The following is a 19,361-nucleotide window of genomic DNA, read 5'->3' on the forward strand; positions in this document are numbered from 1 at the left end:
TAAATGCTAAAAAGTATTTGTATTAAGTACAATTTGAATCCAGGTTTGTGAATGTCCCTTCAGAATCCTGTCCCAGCTTTCCACCATACCTGTGGCTCTCTCGGAGTGCTTCTTTCCCCTTCCTCCAGGAGATCATCCCATGTGGAGACATCTTAGGCCTGCACTCAATCAGCACGTCACCTCCCTGCCTGGCCAGGGTCTGAGGCTTCAGCATGTTCTGGGAGAAATCTGGGGCTACAGCTATGAGAGAGAGATGGAGAGACAGATATCAATTGGCTAAAATAGAGGGATTGAAAGAAGAGAGAGAGAAATCAAGAGAGAGCATCCCTCAGAACATGTAGGTCACCATATCTATTAGGTAGGTCAGCTAACCACACATCCTCCATAGACACCACACACGCACACACACGCACACACACATGCACACACTTGGAGCGGGCGTCTTTAAAAAGACATTCATTTAAGAAAGATGCTTCATCGTTTTAGAACGCCTTGCAGTTTTCCTTGCTGGGGCGTAATACATCAAGCATTCAGCCGTGGGGCTTTGACAAAAAAGAAAAGATGTAAAACGAGGGGAGGCTTTGTAGCCGCTCCTTTAGGCTTTAATTACTAACACTCCGACGTCTGGATCTGTTTTGTATGCATATCGACTCAGCAGAGCGCTCTTCAAAGCCAATACGCTGCCGAGCGACAATGACAGCGCTGAGAACCTGTGCAATGCGCCTTGCAATTATTTCCTGCCAGTGTTTAAGAAAAAAATATACCAAAAAATGTCACTTCCTCCCTTTAACCCTTTGCCTATACGAATAGGGCTAAACTGAAATGTTTCTTACAGAAGAAATATGAAAAGCATATGCATAAGCATGGTAGCAATTGAAAGGGAACAGTTTGGAGGTTATGGGAAAATTATTCGACCAAAGGTGAGGACACAACAGTTTACCTGACACAAGACAGAATCAAAACATTACACTGTTGATTTTATGTGAATTTAAAATGTACTGTACTTTTTGCCACATTTGTTGATAACGAAATCTGAAAATACTCTGGATACATTCAGTAACATGACAAGAATATCCCTGGAAAATGTGGGGTAGGTCCTCAATGTCTCATCTTTCAAAATACATAAAGTCCTCTTAATTTACAGCAATACCCTCACTCAGTCAACAAAACATTTGCCAAATTAACGGGAAGGATGGGGGCAACTTATTGTCACGTGCGGTGCTCAAGTTCAGAACGTCTGTCAGTCAAAACCCATAAAGCGCTGTGAAGCGGAGAGCCTGAGCTCTGATGTCATTTATAGCATGTTACTGTACAGCCAATGTGTTTCGATTTAGGCGCTCATCACTGCCAAAATCTGCTATTTTCAACCCGTATATGGGTAGAGTGTAAAGGGTTAATACCTACAGACCAACAGATATTGTCATTCAATTTGTCCAAGGTCTTTTAACTTTCGGAATAATTATGCTCTCATTCTCTACACCACCATGACATTAGTTGCTCTAACTCTGAGGAACAAGTCATTTCGCTCTCATGCCTTAAAATAGGGGTTCTGAAACTTCTTCAGCCTGGGATCCAAATGAGAAATTCAGTCTTTGCCTGGGACCCAAGCTCATGAAAACATGCCCCCTTTTGGGGTCTCTAAACAAAATTTGGTTGGGGGGCCCCCGTCTTGATGGCAGAGAGAATAAAAAATAAAATAAAACATTTCCTACAATTCTGCACATTTTGCTATGTGGTGGAGAGAAATCTTTGCCATTTTAAAGCTAATTTCCTGCAATTCTACACATTTTGCCATGACTCATGCCATGTTAATATGATATCTTAGTGACAGTGACTAACAGGCACGTGCCCTGCGTGCCTGGTTGGTATTCGGCCATGATTACTACAAGATTACATAGCTGGCTAAACTAATTTACCAGTCTAAAAATTGTTAGCTGACATGGCTAATTGAGTGACAGTCAGTGACTGACATAACAAGAGGAAAACTGCTGAAGTACAACATTTCATAATTGCACCTTGTGTTTTCTATTATTCTAACTATCAACAAACAGTAAGCTGAGATCCAAAAACTCAGACATGTCCGCAAGCCACTTTGGGTCGAGACCCATATTTAAGAAAGGCTGCCTTAAAAGTCTTGGGGCTTGATTCAATCCATAACGCGGAAGATCTGAGTTGTAGCGCGATTGACATTTAAAGGCAATGTTACCGCGTTTGCGGAGATTGCATCCACGGTAAACGCTGCATATGTTGGCTTAATCGGAAATGACCTTTAAGGCCTAGATTCAATCAGTTCCAGCTCTAACCTGCTATAACCAACAACTGTATAGCAGTTCCATTGTTTTTGTTTAGACAAAGTCAGAGGTGTATAGTAACGGCGTTGGAGCTGTCGAATTGCTGAGCGGCTGCTCTTGTCGTCATTGTCATGAAACCACACCAGTCTTAAATCACACCCGTGTTAGATGTTCAGAACGAGAAAGTGTAGGCTACATAGAAGTAATGACACTCAAAATGAAAATCATTAAACAAAATAATAAGGATTTACAGTATATCAGCCTAATCGAGGTATAGATTACAACACACATTCCAGTGTTCGAACTTGTAAACAAGGCTGCATGGGATTATTACGAATGCGACTCGGCGCATCCTGCCAATGTTCACGATAGGTATAACACCGGGAGCCGCTTGCTAATTTGACAGCTCCAACGCAGTTACACCTCCGACATCACCTAAATAAAAACAATGAAACTTGCAATTGTTGGTTATCGCAGGTTAAGGCAGAACTGGTTGAATCCAGCCCTAAATGTCAACCACACTACAACACAGATCTTCCACGTTACGGACTGAATCGACCCTGTGGTTTCCTCCAGGATTTAGACTATGGGAGGATACATGTTGTTGGATTCGACATTTTGAACATTGAGATATTAAATAAATGATAGGAAAGAAGCATAGAATCAAATGAGAAAGAGACTGGGCCTCTGTAGAAAGACAGATAGCTGTGGAATGCGTTGGAATGTGTTGGGGGACGGGAGCAGAGCAACGGTTGAGACAGGGGAGACAGATGGACATCTGTGGACTAGGGGAAGGAGGGGTTGAGGTCAGGAGGTGAGGTCAGTTCCCCTTAAGGGAGTAATCAGGGTTCAGTATCTAGTTACCTTCTTCCTGTTGAACCATAAGATGTAAGGATTGGAGAGAGAAGGAGGAGTGTCGTAAAGTGGGATGTATATAACTGTGATGGTGAGAAATGTTTTGTTGTCTGAATACAGCTGTACAGAACATTTGGGAAGAATTACAGTTGGTTAAAGCTTCTCTAGTGTCCGTGAGTTATTTACTCTGAAAAATAAGAACCTAACAATGTATAGCGTGCAGTATGGCCTTAAGTGGCTTCAACACAATTAAATTGCAAACCTTGCTAGTGACCATAGCTACTGAAGAGAGCTAGTTATGCAGCTGAATGACGATGACAATGACAACAATGATGATGATAATGGCATGCTGAATCTTACCTATAACTTGGAGTTCAGTGTTGGTGAAGACCCGGCCATGTTTATTCTCTGCAACACACTGGTACATCCCAATATCGGCCAGCTTCAAGCTGCTGATGGTCAGGACTCCGTTGTTCACTTGCACCCTGTCCTGAAAAAGAGACACCTGGTTTTCCATCTGAAAGTCAGAGAGAGAGCTATTGTACTCATAGTATGATAGGATGCCTTCAACAGGTTCAAACTAATGAGAGACAAACAATGTAGGGCAGGATACTAACAGACAGCTTGGACACCCATGTATACCACACAAGACATGCCACCAAAGGTCTCTTCACAATCTACAAGTCAAGAACAGACTATGGGAGGCACACATGACTACACGGAACTCTATTTCACATCAGATAACTGATGCAAGCAGTAGAATCAGAATAAAAAAAACAGATAGAAATACACCTTATGGAACAGCGTGATGAGACACACACACACAGATACAGACACACACACACACAACCGCTAGCACACACACTCTAAACACATATACTGTACACATGGAGTTTGTATTGTAGATAGGTGACAGTAGAGTAATGGCCTGAGGGCACACACTTTATGTGTTGTGAAAAAATGTATGAAATGTAATGTAATATTTTACATTGTATATAACTGCCTTAATGTTGCTGGACAGCAGGAAGAGCAGCTGCTGCTGGGGTTCCTTAATAAATTGTCATGCCCTGGCCATAGAGAGGGTTTTTGTTCTCTATTTTGGTTAGGCCAGGGTGTGACTAGGGTGGGCATTCTATGTGCCCTTTTCTATGTTTTGTGTATTTCTTTGTTTTGGCCGGGAATGGTTCTCAATCAGGGACAGCTGTCTATCGTTGTCTCTGATTGGGAACCATACTTAGGTAGCCTTTTCCCACAGGGTTTTTGTGGGTAGTTAATTTCTGTTTAGTGTTTTGCACCTTATGGAACTGTTTCGGTTCTTCTCTTTGTTAATTTTGTTTTAGTGTTCAGTTTATTAAAGAAAGCGTGAACACTTACCACGCTGCGTTTTGGTCCGATGATTCTTCCTCTTCAGACGACGAATATCGTTACATAAATACACATACTTGGTGACATTTTAAGGTTTGGTGTTCAAATGAAAGAAGCTCCCACACACTGTGCTCGCAAAGTATCATTTATATTTATTGCTTCTCCATACTGTATACTTTAGGTTTGATAACATTTTGTTTGAGGCCCTTTGACAAAGGGCTGAAGTGTAACCAAATTAAGTGTTACCTCACGGCTTAAAAATGGAAAATAACGAACTGATGATTTATGAAACAGCAAATTATAAGCAGTTTATGGGCACAAAATAAGGGCTGTGTGTAGACACTTGAAATAATACTCCATGGAAACAGTTGTATTCCGTTGGAAGACCTGATCTAATTTCAGCTGTAGCCACTATTTCTCCTCGTCAGGGGGGTGGTAATTAAAATACTGCTAATTTTCTGGGGTCCTAATAGGCCCATAGGGGATTATTCTAACCCCCTCTGCTAAAAATGTTCCTGAAACCTCATCAAATGATAGTTTAAATGAACAGTCCCTGTGGAATTAATCAGGAACATAATAGACTTGCTAAATCTGGGATGACCGTCTTATTCAGAAGAGCTGTTTGTTATGCAGGATCAAAAATAATATTGAGTTGATAAGAGGCACGCGTGAATGCAAGTACAGAAACACACACACACACACACACACACACACACACACACACACACACACACACACACACACACACACACACACACACACACACACACACACACACACACACACACACACACACACACACACACACACACGCACACACAAGCACGCACGCACAAACACAAACAGAAAGTGGATGACATCCGCTTCTTTCCTCCTCTATTCTCTCTTTGACCTTTATGAGAATTGCCACTGCTTCCTACACCCCTTTTATAGTCGTGTCAATTTAGTCTGGCTACACTCATTGTTCTTGCCCTTGATCTTCTCCATTGAGTGCAGCCGGTCTTTTAATGTCATTGAGAGAGCAGTTCCGGAGGGACCGTCCTGCACTCTGTCTGTTGTCTGAAAGCATTACTGCTCTGCCTCTTGAAAATACAAGGCTGTCCCTTACCATCAGTGAGTGACCCTGCTGAGGGGCCCTTATGAGTCTCAGTCATGCGATGGGTGAGTGGCTGACTCAGTGTTAGAGGCTGCGAGAGGGGGCAGTGCATGCAGCACTTGGGATGGCACAAAGCGTGAGTCTCTGTATCTCTACCAGTGTGTGTGTGTGTGTGTGTGTGTGTGTGTGTGTGTGTGTGTGTGTGTGTGTGTGTGTGTGTGTGTGTGTGTGTGTGTGTGTGTGTAGGGGTTGAGCCTCACTGTTCCATTCGGTGCCCAGCATTGTCCACTTGAACAATGCTAGATGAGTTTCTGCCTGGATTCTAGCTCTAGCAGAGAAAATAAATGGAGGCATACATCTGTTTTATGGGCGTCATTAATTAAGCTTGACTATTCTCTGATTTTAGCAGTATTTTACGTTGATAGTTGAAAGGCCATTTGAGCACCTCATGTCGTATGAAATGGATTTAACGATCCCATCACTGACACTGCTAGGTGAACAGACACAAAAAACAGCAATGAATCCAAAGTCATGTTTGTGACTTTAGAGGGCATTTGTAAAAATCGGAACACCTCGAGATGCACTCATTAATTTGTCCAGGGCTAGCTATTGAGTGGGGAAATATGTGCATGAGAAGGTCCTCATTTCAAGAGGTGACATTTTAAGTTACAGCCCTACTCAACGCCATCTATTTCCCTTGGCGTCTAGCCAAAATTAGGAACAGTCGGAGCAAAAAGAGAGACTGGGCCGACAGATCCATTGTAATGAGGAATAACAAATGGCACCTTTCCCCTTCCTTTCCTCCAGAAGAGGCTATAAGGACACTCCTGACCTGTAAAATGACTAACCAAAATCTGAAACTGAGCCTTACCTTAACCCTAACCTTAACCAAACCCTTAACCCTAACCCAATTTTAACTAACTCTGAAATGAAACATCGTTTTGCAGATCAGGAGTGTCCGTGTAGCCTTTTCCCTTTCCTCCCCTCTCCCACTACACTGCTGACCTTTGAGTTTGGGAAATTGATTAAATGCTGCCGCGGTTGACGGTGGCATTTAGAAAATGGTAACACCCCAGCTCATTAACACAGCCACATGTATGAAAAGTGTGTTACCTTTCCTCCGCAGACCGATATTTGGAATAGAATATGTGATTTGAAAGTCAATAAATGCTGAGGTACACTGGTATACTAACAAGTGTTTTATGTGGTCCGGGATGTGTGATGACTAGCACTTGACCTTCAAATGACCCTCTCAATTGCACCCAACAATTGCACATTTGAGACTGCTGACCACCTTTGAGATACCAAACTAAGTCTACTTTAACATCAAAGTAACTTGATTCTTAAATCAACTAAATGGACATCTGTTCACTTATATAAAAAAGTGTTTAACACATTTCCTGTTTAACACAGTGGAAGGTTCATTACGCAATTCCAACACTGACATTATAAGTGTCTGTGATTCACGGGATTTACCACAATAACAAACTAAGCCAAATGCATGAATGTGAAATCTACTCAGTGTGATAAGGCTTCTCGTTTCCTTTCCCTGGGGAGAAGTGGCTTAATGGTAAAAACTCGAAAGAGCAGATAGGAGAGATTGAAAAACAGATTACTGCGGGGCTCAGTGTTTGACGCAAGCAGAAAATTGCATCACTTTGGCTCATTCGCAAAACAAACTCACCCTGCTACACAGACATGTGGGCCTTTTTCAATTGTATGCTAAGATTCTGCAAGCTCTTCCAAATAGAATGACTATGCTATGTTCTTCCACCCATAAACAGTCATGTCATTGCTCACCATATTAGCAATGTCCTTTCTCACAAAGCAACAATATGGTCAAGTATTTAGATGAAACATTTTGCATTAGGTATGAGTAAACACATGTCCCAGGTTTTTAGACTATAGAATTACAATTAATAAGTCTGATTGGTTTTGTCCGTTCTAGTAATTTGAGTAATTGGGTAACACCTCTTATGAACACCCTCTTCATAATGCATTAAAAGAACATTTATAATGCCTTATGAGGTATGAAAAATGCTCTATAATGCACACCATAGGTGCAACTAACTGCTCACATTCTAATTCAACATTTTTTTTAAAGTTAGGTCACATTGTGGTATTGCGGTATCACCTAGTGATAGTTTATCACAAAAACCTGTACTGCAATAAAACAATTTTTGTTAAAGAAGTGAGACTGGCTTCCCTCCAACCCTCACAGGAAAACACTCACCTCCATCGTGTCCAGAGGCTCGCCGTTTTTCAGCCATCGGTATGAGGACTTTGGCTTGGCACTGGCCTTGCACTCCCACACCAGGGTGTCATCGATTGGCTTCTGAGCATCCTGAGGCTCCTCGATCAGGTGAGGGGGAGCTGCAAGGTCCACAGTATACTCAATGAATTAACATGGCTAGGATTCTGGATGGTGGTTAATATTGAAAATGGGTTACAGTTGTGAACATAAATCAATTAATCAACCAAGCAGGCAATTAGTTCATTAATAAAGCAACCAACCGAGCAATTCATTAATCAACTTCCCATTAACCCAAATCTGACCCCAAAAGAAGCAAAAAAACAAAAACAACAGCAATAAGAGGTTCTATAGCAGAGCCCATATACAGCTCTTTTGTCGCAACAATTTTGAATGAAAAGTTTGCAGATTGGTGATTGGCTTAGGTTAGTTCATATTGACTCGACACATTATTGTGAATTACTGCTAAGTGAAGTGGATGTGAGTCTAAGGTAGCAGCATTGATGACGCTATAGGATGCCCCCATTTTCTCATTTGAAATAAAATCTATTGGAAAATGGTGGTGCATTTAAAATGGTGGTTCTTGTGTCACATAAATTACTACTGCCTTATCTTCCAGCCTGGCCTCAAAGCCATACGAAGCATACTATTCATATTGTTGTGCACCTCCAAGACATATGATATGTACTAATGGTCTCTAGACTCTAGTTACTTTAGACATAAATGTACTGTAAGTAGTGAGGTTGGTCGGGGAGGATGGGTGGGCCTACACCGCGACCGTCGAGCAATTCAAAGGTTACGTGTTTGAGTCATGTCAGTGACAACTGCAGCATTATAGCTAACCCTTCCCCAAACTCTTTTCCTAACCTTAACTTAATTCTCCTAACCTTTTACGTAAATTCTTCTAACCTTTGTCGTTTTAGTTCCCTAAACTTTTAACGTAAATTATCCTAACCTTTGTCGTTATTTCACCTTACCATAAATTCTCCCTGTAATTGTCCTTTGTAATTGTCCTTTGTTGTTATGACGCAACAAGCAACCTTGTCTCAGAGAAAGATGTATAATACTATATGTCCTCCAAAAAGTAATGTGTTACTTCATACAATTCATATGCTATTTTACGACCGGGAAAGACATATGATACTATACGTTATTTAAATCATATGATTTTGTATGACCGCTATTCTATTCATAATGTGACCTAACATAACGTAACATATCATACTAAATGAAGAGAATAAATATTACGTACCAAATCATACGAAGCCCTGAGACCAGGTTGTATGTTCCACAAGGATAGGGGCAGATTCATGGCCTTTGAGTTAACACATAAATACTGAACGCTGGCCAGGGGTCAAGGACACCTATTTGGTGTGTGTTTTTGTGCGTTTGTATGTGCATGCAAGCAAGTTTGTAAACTAAGTTTCTGTTGTGTTATTTAGTAGATAACATACTGTTAGCATCCTGTGATAAACCTGAGAAAACAGACAACGACAAGAGTACTGTACCATGTCTACACAGGTTAACTTTGTATGAGCTACAAAGTTTAATCTATTGTTGGAAGACTGTTCTGTACATACTCCTGAGTGATTGATATACAGTATATTGTGTTGAATCATGATAGCTGTCATATTGTCATGTTAAACTCGTCTTTCTTGCACTAACACTTGCATTTGTATTTTCTTACTAGCACTGATTTTGCTGATACTGTAGAAGTTTTATTGAAGAACGTTTTTACTTGCAATGCCTATGTGGTTGTCTTACCTACCTTAGTTGATTGCACTAACTGTAAGTCACTCTGGATAAGAGCATTTGCTAAATTACCAAAATGTAAATGAAAATGTAATGTGCATAAGGAATACCTCCAACACTTTTACACCTGTCCAACATGCTTATTGTAGTGAGACTTTTTGAAGCACTTCTCTGGAGGAGACTATACTCTTCAGAGATATGTCCAAAAACTTACAATAGCACTCAATCAATCACTTAGATCTGGACTTAGTTGCCAAGAAGGACTTGGGGTGTTTTATGTTGATGATTTATCTTTGTATTTCTTATCTCCTCTAACATAGGTTTGCTGAATTCATAGTCCAAAGTGAATGTTTCATAACAACCCTATAAGGATGAAGAACTGTTTTGCAGCTTTTTGAAGGAAATAGGGCTTTAATTCCATTATTTAAAAAACAACCTTTCCTCAACTGTATTTCCTTTACAAAAGCCTACAGTATGATGAATGTACTGGGAAGAATCCAAGTCCCAACCATTGGTGAATTGAAAATGCAATACTGTACGAAGAAAATACAAAATGACAACCTCCCCAAGAATTACAAATGAGACCACCAAAGAGTAGGTAATGGAAAGGTCACACAACTGTGAGGGTACTTTTTAAGTCAATTATATCCAAAAGCAGGCCTATTCATATGTCATCCAACCTGTGAAACAGGATCTTATTTAATACATTTAATGGAACTTTGAAGGGCAATTAAGAGCGAAATTGAAAGAGAGGGCCCCATATTGTTCCTGTGCCAGCAGCAGGGGATGTTGTGCTTCAAGTCCAGATCCCCCATATTGATTATCTTATTCCTCTATACAGCTGATGGATGCCCCACAAGCTCCTGTCTATGGGAGTTCAAAAGGAGATAACTGATTTTTATCACCTGGCAAAAGGCCAATCAGTGTAGCTGGGAGAAAAAAAACAGACTAAAAGCTTACAAGGACAAACAAGTCTCCACAATGCACCACTCAGAGCCGGAGAAAGTATCAAGACCACGTCAGGTTTTCGTCAAAGTACAATATGTTTCTATCTACCCACAAGTACTGGAAAATGTATTATCATATTAAAGACATCTCCTTTTGAATACAAATTGGTAATTCCTGATTTTATAGCCCACCCCTCTGTAAAGCCTTGTGGGGATCCTTCAGTAATGCATAAACAATAAAATAATAGGCAGAAATACTGTAAAACCTTCAGAGTGGCCATTAAAAGCTTTCTCAGTAAATGGGCCATAAGTCCAGTCTGAGTACTGAAAAATCACCTGGCCCTGAAGGGATATATAAATCTCTAAGGACTCACTACAGCCTCTGTTTAGCCTCTGGCACAGCTTGTCAAGAATGAAATATGATAAAACCTTAATTTACAACCCCATTCCACTATATGATGCAGTTATACAGCCAGTAAAGAAAAAAAGTGTTGAACATTTGTAACACGCGAGATATGCACCCAGGTCTCCCACGGAAGCAACCAACATCTTAGACCATTAGACCAAGAGGAAATACCCTCTCAGGCCGAGAGCAGACACTGGTTTTGAAGTTTGCAGGCGGGGCTACCTCATCATGTGATCATGACCGACTCATGTCCGCTACAGATTCACAACAAATATAACAGGGGAAGACATTTTACCAACTATTTGCTAACTTTTTTCATCAAGCTATTTTACATAATACTGATAATTAATTACTTTTCCAGTGAATTCTTTACAGATATGTACTGTAATATGACTGGAACAATTATGCAACATCATCACACTGTGGATGCTATTTGCTACCTCATGATCTACAACAGTAGGAGGTAAGAGGATCGGAGTCTAATATTTTACAAATCTCTGAGAAAGTGGGAACTCAACCTTGCTGCACCAGAATTGTCATAAAAATACCTCTTACGAAAAGATGGTTTCTGAAAGAGAAGGGAAATTAAGTTGTGTAATATGACTCCATTGTTTTTTCCCCCAGTTTATTTTGTCCATAACTCTACACAAAACCCCCAGTAACTCTTACCCACCATAGAAAGAGAGCTTTCCTTTAACCGAGTTCCTCCCTTTTGAGTTTTCGGCAACACATTCGTACAGGCCTGCATCTTCCTGCTGGAAGTAGGGGATCTCGAGCACTCCGCTGGCCTTGTTCACGTCCACCTTTCGTCCAACTGCTACCCCATCCACTCTTCTCCAGCTAATGGTTGGAACTGGGCTAGTTACACACAATAATAGAGAATACAGTGTAAAAACCTGAATAGCCCTTTTCTAGTGAATGTATCTGTTTTTGTACATGTGTTTATGTAACCGGCCAGTCGGCTTTGGACTTAAAATATTTCATTGGCTGGAAGGATCATTTGGAATGTGATTTGATGATATTACAGCAAATTGAGGAAGGAGGGGCCGGTCTTTGAGGAGAAACCAGCCTGCAAATGAACTCTTCCTTGTCCAATACTGTCTTGTCAATTAAATAAACACTGCTCTATAAATTATATCACACAGTGTGCTCAAGACTTAACATCTGGTTGATTTTGTTTTGTGACCAGTGTGATGGAGCACAGCATGTCTGCTTAGCAGTATAGCTTCCTCCCCATCTGGGTACACTGTCCGTACAACGGCTCAAACCGGCTCAAACACACAACTGCCCACTTGACAACGTACTAGCAAGTTGTGGCAACAAAAACCTAGCAATTCCGCAGCACAAGTGGAGACATTTAAAGCTTTGGAATAGAGCTGGGCCATATGGACAAAAAGTAAATCATGATAAACACTTTTTCTAGTGTCATCAAGAAGTTAGCTATTTCATCTAACATGTTCAGGGAATCCATGATCGATATTTTTATGTGCAACATTCCAAAATAGTGTCCAGAATAATCAGATTTCATTTGGGCTATTTAGAGATGAATTTGACTAGATCTTCTATAACCTATGGCTTATAGCCTATATAATTCACCACCTGAGGAAGTGGGAACTAAAAACACATTAGCTAAATTGCTAACTCTAAATATGATATTCTTGCTAGATAGCCATGTAATTGATCTAACAGTAAATGTAATTTCCTACAAAAACGCCTCTTTGGTAGGCTAATAGGCAGAGGTGTGGACTCGAGCCACATAACGTATACTACTCAAGTCGCAAATTTGTTGACTTGAGACTCGTCTTGATAGAAAAGAAAAGAACTTAAGACTTGTAATAGTAATAGGGCATCAAGCCACAATTGCTAGCAGAGGCCTTCTGGTCTTTTGGTAGGCTATGTCAAAAAGGTTAATGAACACTATGTAGCCTAATCACTGAAAATAACCGATCTAAGCTAAATTGTTTTGATAAGAGGAAGTCTGTAATTTTCAGTTTATCGACCCAGCCCTACTGTGGAATGAGTTGACATTATGATCTTAACTCTGTTATTCTAGTGTGATACAGATTAGGACCTACTTTCCCAGTGCAAAACACTCCAGTTTGACAGTGGAACTCTTGGCCACAGGTATGACGTCGGGAAGCTGGATTTCAATCTTTGGCTCATATTCACCCATTACACCTAAAGGAGCATCAACAAACAGGTAACATACATAATACACATTTAATTAACAAATCATTCAAAAAGAGGCATTCCCGTTCAGGTGGGTGAGCTGCAATATTGGATAGTGTGTTTGTGGTTTGTTCGCTTATGTTATTTATTTACAAACCTCTTCACTGAAGAACACAGTAATGTAAAAAAGTATGATGTTACTGTTTGGAAATCGTTTGATGATACAGAATGTGTAATGTACACCAGTGGTACACTTTGAGAGCCCTACCATCAACACGTAGCACTAAAGGGGTGGGGGGGCCTTGAATGCTACTTTTGGTGACTGTGTTGGTCACCACACAGGTGTAATTGCCCACGTCTGATGGCTCCACCATGGCAATGTACAGGTTACCCGTCTTTTGAGATACGAAGCGACGAGTGTCTTGCATCACAAAGGATGGGTACTCATTAAAGATCCAGGTGAAGGTGAGCTCTGTGGAAAGAAGTGGGAGTATAAATAAATGAAGAGTTTCATTCCAAAACGCTATGTATCAATTTTCAGATACGTTGGTAAATTAGCTATTATTGTTCTGTTTTTTTTCACTATCTAATCATGGCATGGTGTTCAATTTCAATTTTTTGCTGCAAAATGCTATATATCTGCCTCACTCTCAGATATATAAGTAGTACTGCTAGGTTTTGCACAATCAAATGTAGCACATCTACATTTTTTATAAAGACATTAACAAATTATACATTTGTGACATAAATATTAAATAACACATTTAAATAATAATTCAATAGAGTAATATGAGATCTGTATGTAAAACATACAGCAGATGCTCTTATCCAGAGAGAATTACAGTAAGTGCATTCATTTTAAGATAGCTACGTGAAACAACCACGTATCACAGTCAAATATACAGGATACAAACTTTCCATTACAGCTAAACCAGTGGCGGTCAGTAACGTTTAAGATTAGGGAGGACGATTTTTATTTTATTTTTATGAGCATGGCCTTATTTCTATTACAGCATTTTGAATGACTGTCTGTCATTCATATTGCACTCACCCAGCTCAATGTACAGTAACATCAATAGCATTTCAAATTTCCCTATTCCCATCATGTGGAACAACAATCTAGCCTATAAATGACAGTTGAAAGTTTATAACGTAGGTGCACAGGTAGAGAAACACATTGGAGTAATCAAGGTGACAGACAATTACATATTCAATACTGCTTTGCACACTCTTGCCTGCATCTAGCTGATCTAGGGTGTAATCATTTGTCCAAACTGTTGCAAAACAAATTTGGGTAGATCCATCCCCGTTTCATTTTGTTTGCTTCTGTTTAAGAAAAGTTTTGCAACAGAATTGGCAGAATGAATACACCCCTGATCATCCGCAAAGACAATTCACTTTCATAGCAGCCATACAAACAGCATCCTCACATCTACGCGCTCTCCTTTTCTCACAGTTTCCCTTTGCTTGAGGACTTCAGTGCACAACACAACAGCTGTCTGTGACCAGGCAAAAAAACCTTTCCAAGCCAAACCTTCATATCATAACCGCTACACAGAGCCTACAATGTTGTCACCATATTAGTTAACATCATAGTCAACATAGCTACTAAAACTAACGCCTTAGTAAACCCACAATCCAATCCATGTGTACAATCACACAGTAGTACAGAAAGCAGTTTAGCAGTTACACCGTGAGAACCATAAGCTTCCCTAGGTTTTGCATTGAAGTCAGTGTACCAACAGGAGTACAGAAAATAGCTGTCCTCTGGCTACACCATGGTGCTTCCCTACAAAGTGCTGTTGTCATTGCAAAACATTGTGTTTTAATCAGTTATTTGGTGACATGAGAATATATTTAGTATAGTTTTATCTAAAAAGGATACATTTATTAATGTTTCACTATTTTTATTTGTATGAAATTCACTGAGTAGTATGGTCTTCGCCTTCCTCCTCTGAGGATCCTCCACTGAGTCAATGTTCTTCATAGGAGGTCCTGAAGGGCTGCAGTTCCACATGCTTTTTGAGTCCTGAGTAGATCTAGCTAGCGTCATAGTATACCCATCAGGATAGTTTGCTCTGGACCAAGTTGTTTCCCTGTCCCAAAAGCAATCATTCCTGTTGGTAAAGCCTGTTTAATAGATGACTCTGCAGTGTAGTATTGGGAATAATTGTGAAATGAGTTGTGCTCTCATTAAATGAATGAGTGGAATGGTATCAGATACATCAAACACATAGTTTCCATGTGTTTGATGCCATTACATTTGCTCCGTTCCAGACATTACTATGAGCCGTCCTCCCCTCAGCAGCCTCCTGTGATGTACAGGGATGAGTTCCATTGTAGTGATTGCTTGACTATTATTTGGAGAGTGGTATGTAAGTATGGGAAAAGTTAAAGTATGTAATTATTGCATTGACATTCATCAATAAACAATTGCATTGTTTATATTACACACCATGTATTCTGTACCTACAATTGTTGACATAAGCACATTAGTACTGATAAACTTTTTATGTAATGCTTATGATTGCATCCCAATACTATTACAGTAGGCCTACGCATTTAATTTAGATATGTAGCTACTGTAGGTACCCATTACACTGCTTGTGTTGAATAGATAAATACACATTTGTAGTATAAGGCCCCCTTTGAGCATCACCTTCGTATACATGACTTGTTGCATCAAAGACTTATTGGTTTGATACATGTACATCTGCTGCAGAGACACAGGCGTAAGATCTTCTTCATCTATTAATAATACATTCAGTGTTCATCCTGACAAGTCTATGCATTTGTTCATGTTTGTTTTTGAAACAACATCATCCAAACATGCGAGGGGGTGACAAACAGGAATAAGAGGAACAAAAAGGTTACTAATTGACTGGTTCACGTTGAGTAATGATCCCGGAAACAGGAAGCAGGAGCAGTATGCTGAGTCACTCCAGAACTTATGTGGTTGGTCAATAATGTGCCGTGGACTGACATGGATTGACAGGTTTTCCTTTGTGGTTCCATTTAGCTGATGTATTATGAAAAGCAGCTTCAATTTCCTTTAAATGGTTAGAGGGTGGATAAATATAAAACTGCAGGTACTGCTTGTACTTGGTTGCACAGCCGTTGGCCCCAACCTGGTCTCATAGTATGATATGTTACGTTTCATATCAGCATTTCGTATTATTCTGTACGTAAATCCAAGACACTCCATTTATGTTACATTTCGTATGGTATGTATTCATTTGTGGATGTCCATCACCCACTTCGTATGATATGTTCCAAATTACAATTCGTATTATATTTAACAAATTTGAAAAATGTAGAATATGTTAAGAATTTTCAAAACGTACTATGTTACGTATTTGCGAAACTTATGATATGTTACAAATTCTAGCTAGGTTGCTAGATGGCTAACGTTAGCTAGGCTAGGTGTTAGGGGTTAAGGTTAGGGTTAAGTTTAGGAGTTAGGTTAAAGGGTTAAGGTTAGGGTTAGGGTTAGGGCAAGGTTTAGCTAAAAGGGTTAAGGTTAGCGTTAGGGGAAGGGTTAGCTAAAAGGGTTAAGGTCAGGGCGAGGGTTAGCATGATAATGATAATTAGTTGCAAAGTAGCTCAAAAGTAGTAAGTAGTTGAAAAGTTACTAATTAGCTCAAATTGACCATGATGAGATTCAAACTCGCAATCTTTCCGGTTGCTAGACGTTCGCATTACATACCTACCCATTCACCCCGACCGACCGACCGACCGACCTACCAACCAACCACACACCCTACTTTTGTTTTTGCCTTAGGTAACCTGTCATACGTAACTATACCAAACAACTCAGTTGAAGGTTATGGGGGAGGTTCGATAACAGAGACTCAGTTGTTGGACACTGGGTTGAACACTGCACTCCAAAACAACTTGATAATCTGCTAATTTCATGATGTCTTGCACAGGTTCAAGGTCCCCCAGTACCAGAGCCAGCAAAGCAACCCCACAGTGTTATTATTATTATTATTATTTTTTTTATTGAATGTTTAAAACATACAATATACTTGCAGTGAAGCCGCTCAACAACTGCATCACATTAATCATCTAACAGACTCCCATCCAGAGCGATACACAGAAGCAACCAGGTTCAACGCCCTGCTCAAACAATTTCAATCTACAGTGTTCGTCATTTAAGTGTGAACCACTGGTATCATTAATGCTAGTTAGTGCTAGTTTGACCACCATCTTTGAGAAGCATTTGAAAGCCTTCAATAGTGTCTGTACTAGAGAATTTAAAACCTTTTTTTGTAAGAACATAGTATATGTGACTGATTTTAAGAAATTTTGCTTAATTAATTTGCTTAATATTATGGTGTTCCTATTCCAAGAAAAACGAAAAACCCATTGGGTTTCCGTTAGGATGGAACAGAAAATATGGCACTGTACAACGTGACGGTCGGGAGTAGGCTACAGTACTTGGCTATTTAGCTAAAGAATCCCTGTGTCGTGCGGGAGACCGTGGTTCAATTCCCTGATGGGGAGGAAGGAGTAGGCCATCCTTGTAAATAAGAATTTGTTCTTAACTGACTCGCCTAGTTAAATAAAGGTTAGACTAAGAGCATCACATTTCTACACCCTAATTGTATAATTGTAGTCTAACCAGTACCCAAACAGAAATTCACTCAAAATAAAAATCTCATTGATTTATCAAGACCAGTCCCCATGCTTGTCTCAGAGTGTCACGCCCTGACCTGAGAGAGCCATTTTTCTCTGTTTGGTTAGGTCAGGGTGTGACATGGGTGGGCATTCTATGTGTCATATTTCTATGTTGTTGTTTTTCTTTGATTGGCCTAGTATGGTTTCCAATCAGAGGCAGCTGTCTATCGTTGTCTCTGATTGGGAATCATACTTAAGCAGCCCTTTTTCCCTCCTTCAGTGTGGGATCTTGTTTTTGTCAGCTCAGTAAGCCTGCAGAACGTCACGTTCATTTTTTCTTTGTTTGTTATTTTGTTTGAGTGTTCTGAGTTACAATAAATATAAATATGAGCACTTTCCACGCTGCACCTTGGTCTACTCATTTTGACGAGCGTCACACAGAGCAGCATGAAACGGTGCTAAAATAGTTGTAGGCTATTGCTTCAAATCCTATTGCTTCGAACTTCAATATGCTCTTTAAATAAATAAGACCTACACCACTTTTAACAGCACATTACTCAACACTAGTGAGACTCATGTCGCCTACGGTAGGCCTACAGTGTATTGGAAAATATGACGTGACTCTCTGCCAATAATTACATATTGGGGATTGGAGGATTCTAAATTAAAACCAAAAGCCGCCTCATGGGTCTCCGGGTGGCGGCCGGCACGGGTATTGAACCTGCATCTGTAGCAATGCATTTTGCACTGCGCCACTCGGGAGGCCCCATCCACAAAGTATCAAAATACAGAGAGGTGTTGGTAAAGGTATATTGTCCTGCTAATAGCCTATAATGGGCTATTATAATACTGTACATGGTGTCCAGGTCAGGATAACCAAAACATTTCTTTATTCAAGATTATCAGAAAGAATGTTGGTACTTATTTATTTTGATCCAAAGCCATGAATGAGTGAGTAACTCAGCTCTATGTAGGAGCCGGGACTGTCCCATCAACTTGATATTATATAACAATATTTTGGAGGTTATTTTGAAGAAAAAAAAATTAAAGTGAGCGATTGTAATCTGAATAAAGGACAAAATAATATTTGTAAAGGCCAAAACATTTATTTCTGTTTTTAGAGGGAGGGAAACACTGGGCCAATTGTGTGCTGCCCTATGGGACTCCCAATCATGGTTGGATGTGATACATAATAATACTTTTTGCTGTATTATTTGTTTTGTCTTTTCTGGTGGATTAAACTGAAAATAGCAACCAATCACAGCCGGTTGTGATACAGCCAACCTAACTTAGAAATACATTTGAAGATAAAATTCTCCCCCTATCCTTCTTCTAGGCAAGTCTATTGTCCAGCTACCTGCTAATAGCCATAATGGTGCTGTACAACGTGACCGTGTGTGTTTGAAAGAGTATTTTCCAGTAAGCAACAATTTGTTTACCTTCATTAGACAACTTTGTTCCAATATTTCTGGAAGAGTATTTTAATCATCATTTTATTAACGAAATCATGAAGATGTTGATGAAGAAATACTGTACTGCTGTTTTGTGTTAGAAAAGTAACACTTCAGAGTACTTAAGCATCGAATACATTGCAGGTAGGGAGATGTTC

At 39.9% G+C, this 19,361-nt stretch overlaps 1 protein-coding gene across 2 annotated transcripts in view; it reads right to left on the bottom strand.

Annotated features, from left to right (window-relative positions):
• Positions 1-19,361, bottom strand: part of cntn3a.1 (contactin 3a, tandem duplicate 1) — a 107,580-nt gene that overhangs the window by 29,719 nt on the left and 58,500 nt on the right. Inside the window, exons 6-11 of one of the 2 annotated variants that reach the window (XM_014145840.2) lie at positions 13,401-13,604; positions 13,039-13,141; positions 11,637-11,821; positions 7,841-7,980; positions 3,507-3,636; positions 90-240 (exon numbers count right to left, since the gene is read on the bottom strand). In XM_014145840.2, the coding sequence (XP_014001315.1) occupies positions 90-240; positions 3,507-3,636; positions 7,841-7,980; positions 11,637-11,821; positions 13,039-13,141; positions 13,401-13,604 (913 nt within the window). Of the gene's footprint in view, positions 1-89; positions 241-3,506; positions 3,664-7,840; positions 7,981-11,636; positions 11,822-13,038; positions 13,142-13,400; positions 13,605-19,361 lie in introns of both variants that reach the window. The other variant, XM_014145839.2, reaches the window with a different exon arrangement.

This window comes from Salmo salar, chromosome ssa15, assembly GCF_905237065.1.
Source record: "Salmo salar chromosome ssa15, Ssal_v3.1, whole genome shotgun sequence".
In the NCBI taxonomy this organism is placed as follows: Eukaryota; Metazoa; Chordata; class Actinopteri; order Salmoniformes; family Salmonidae; genus Salmo; species Salmo salar.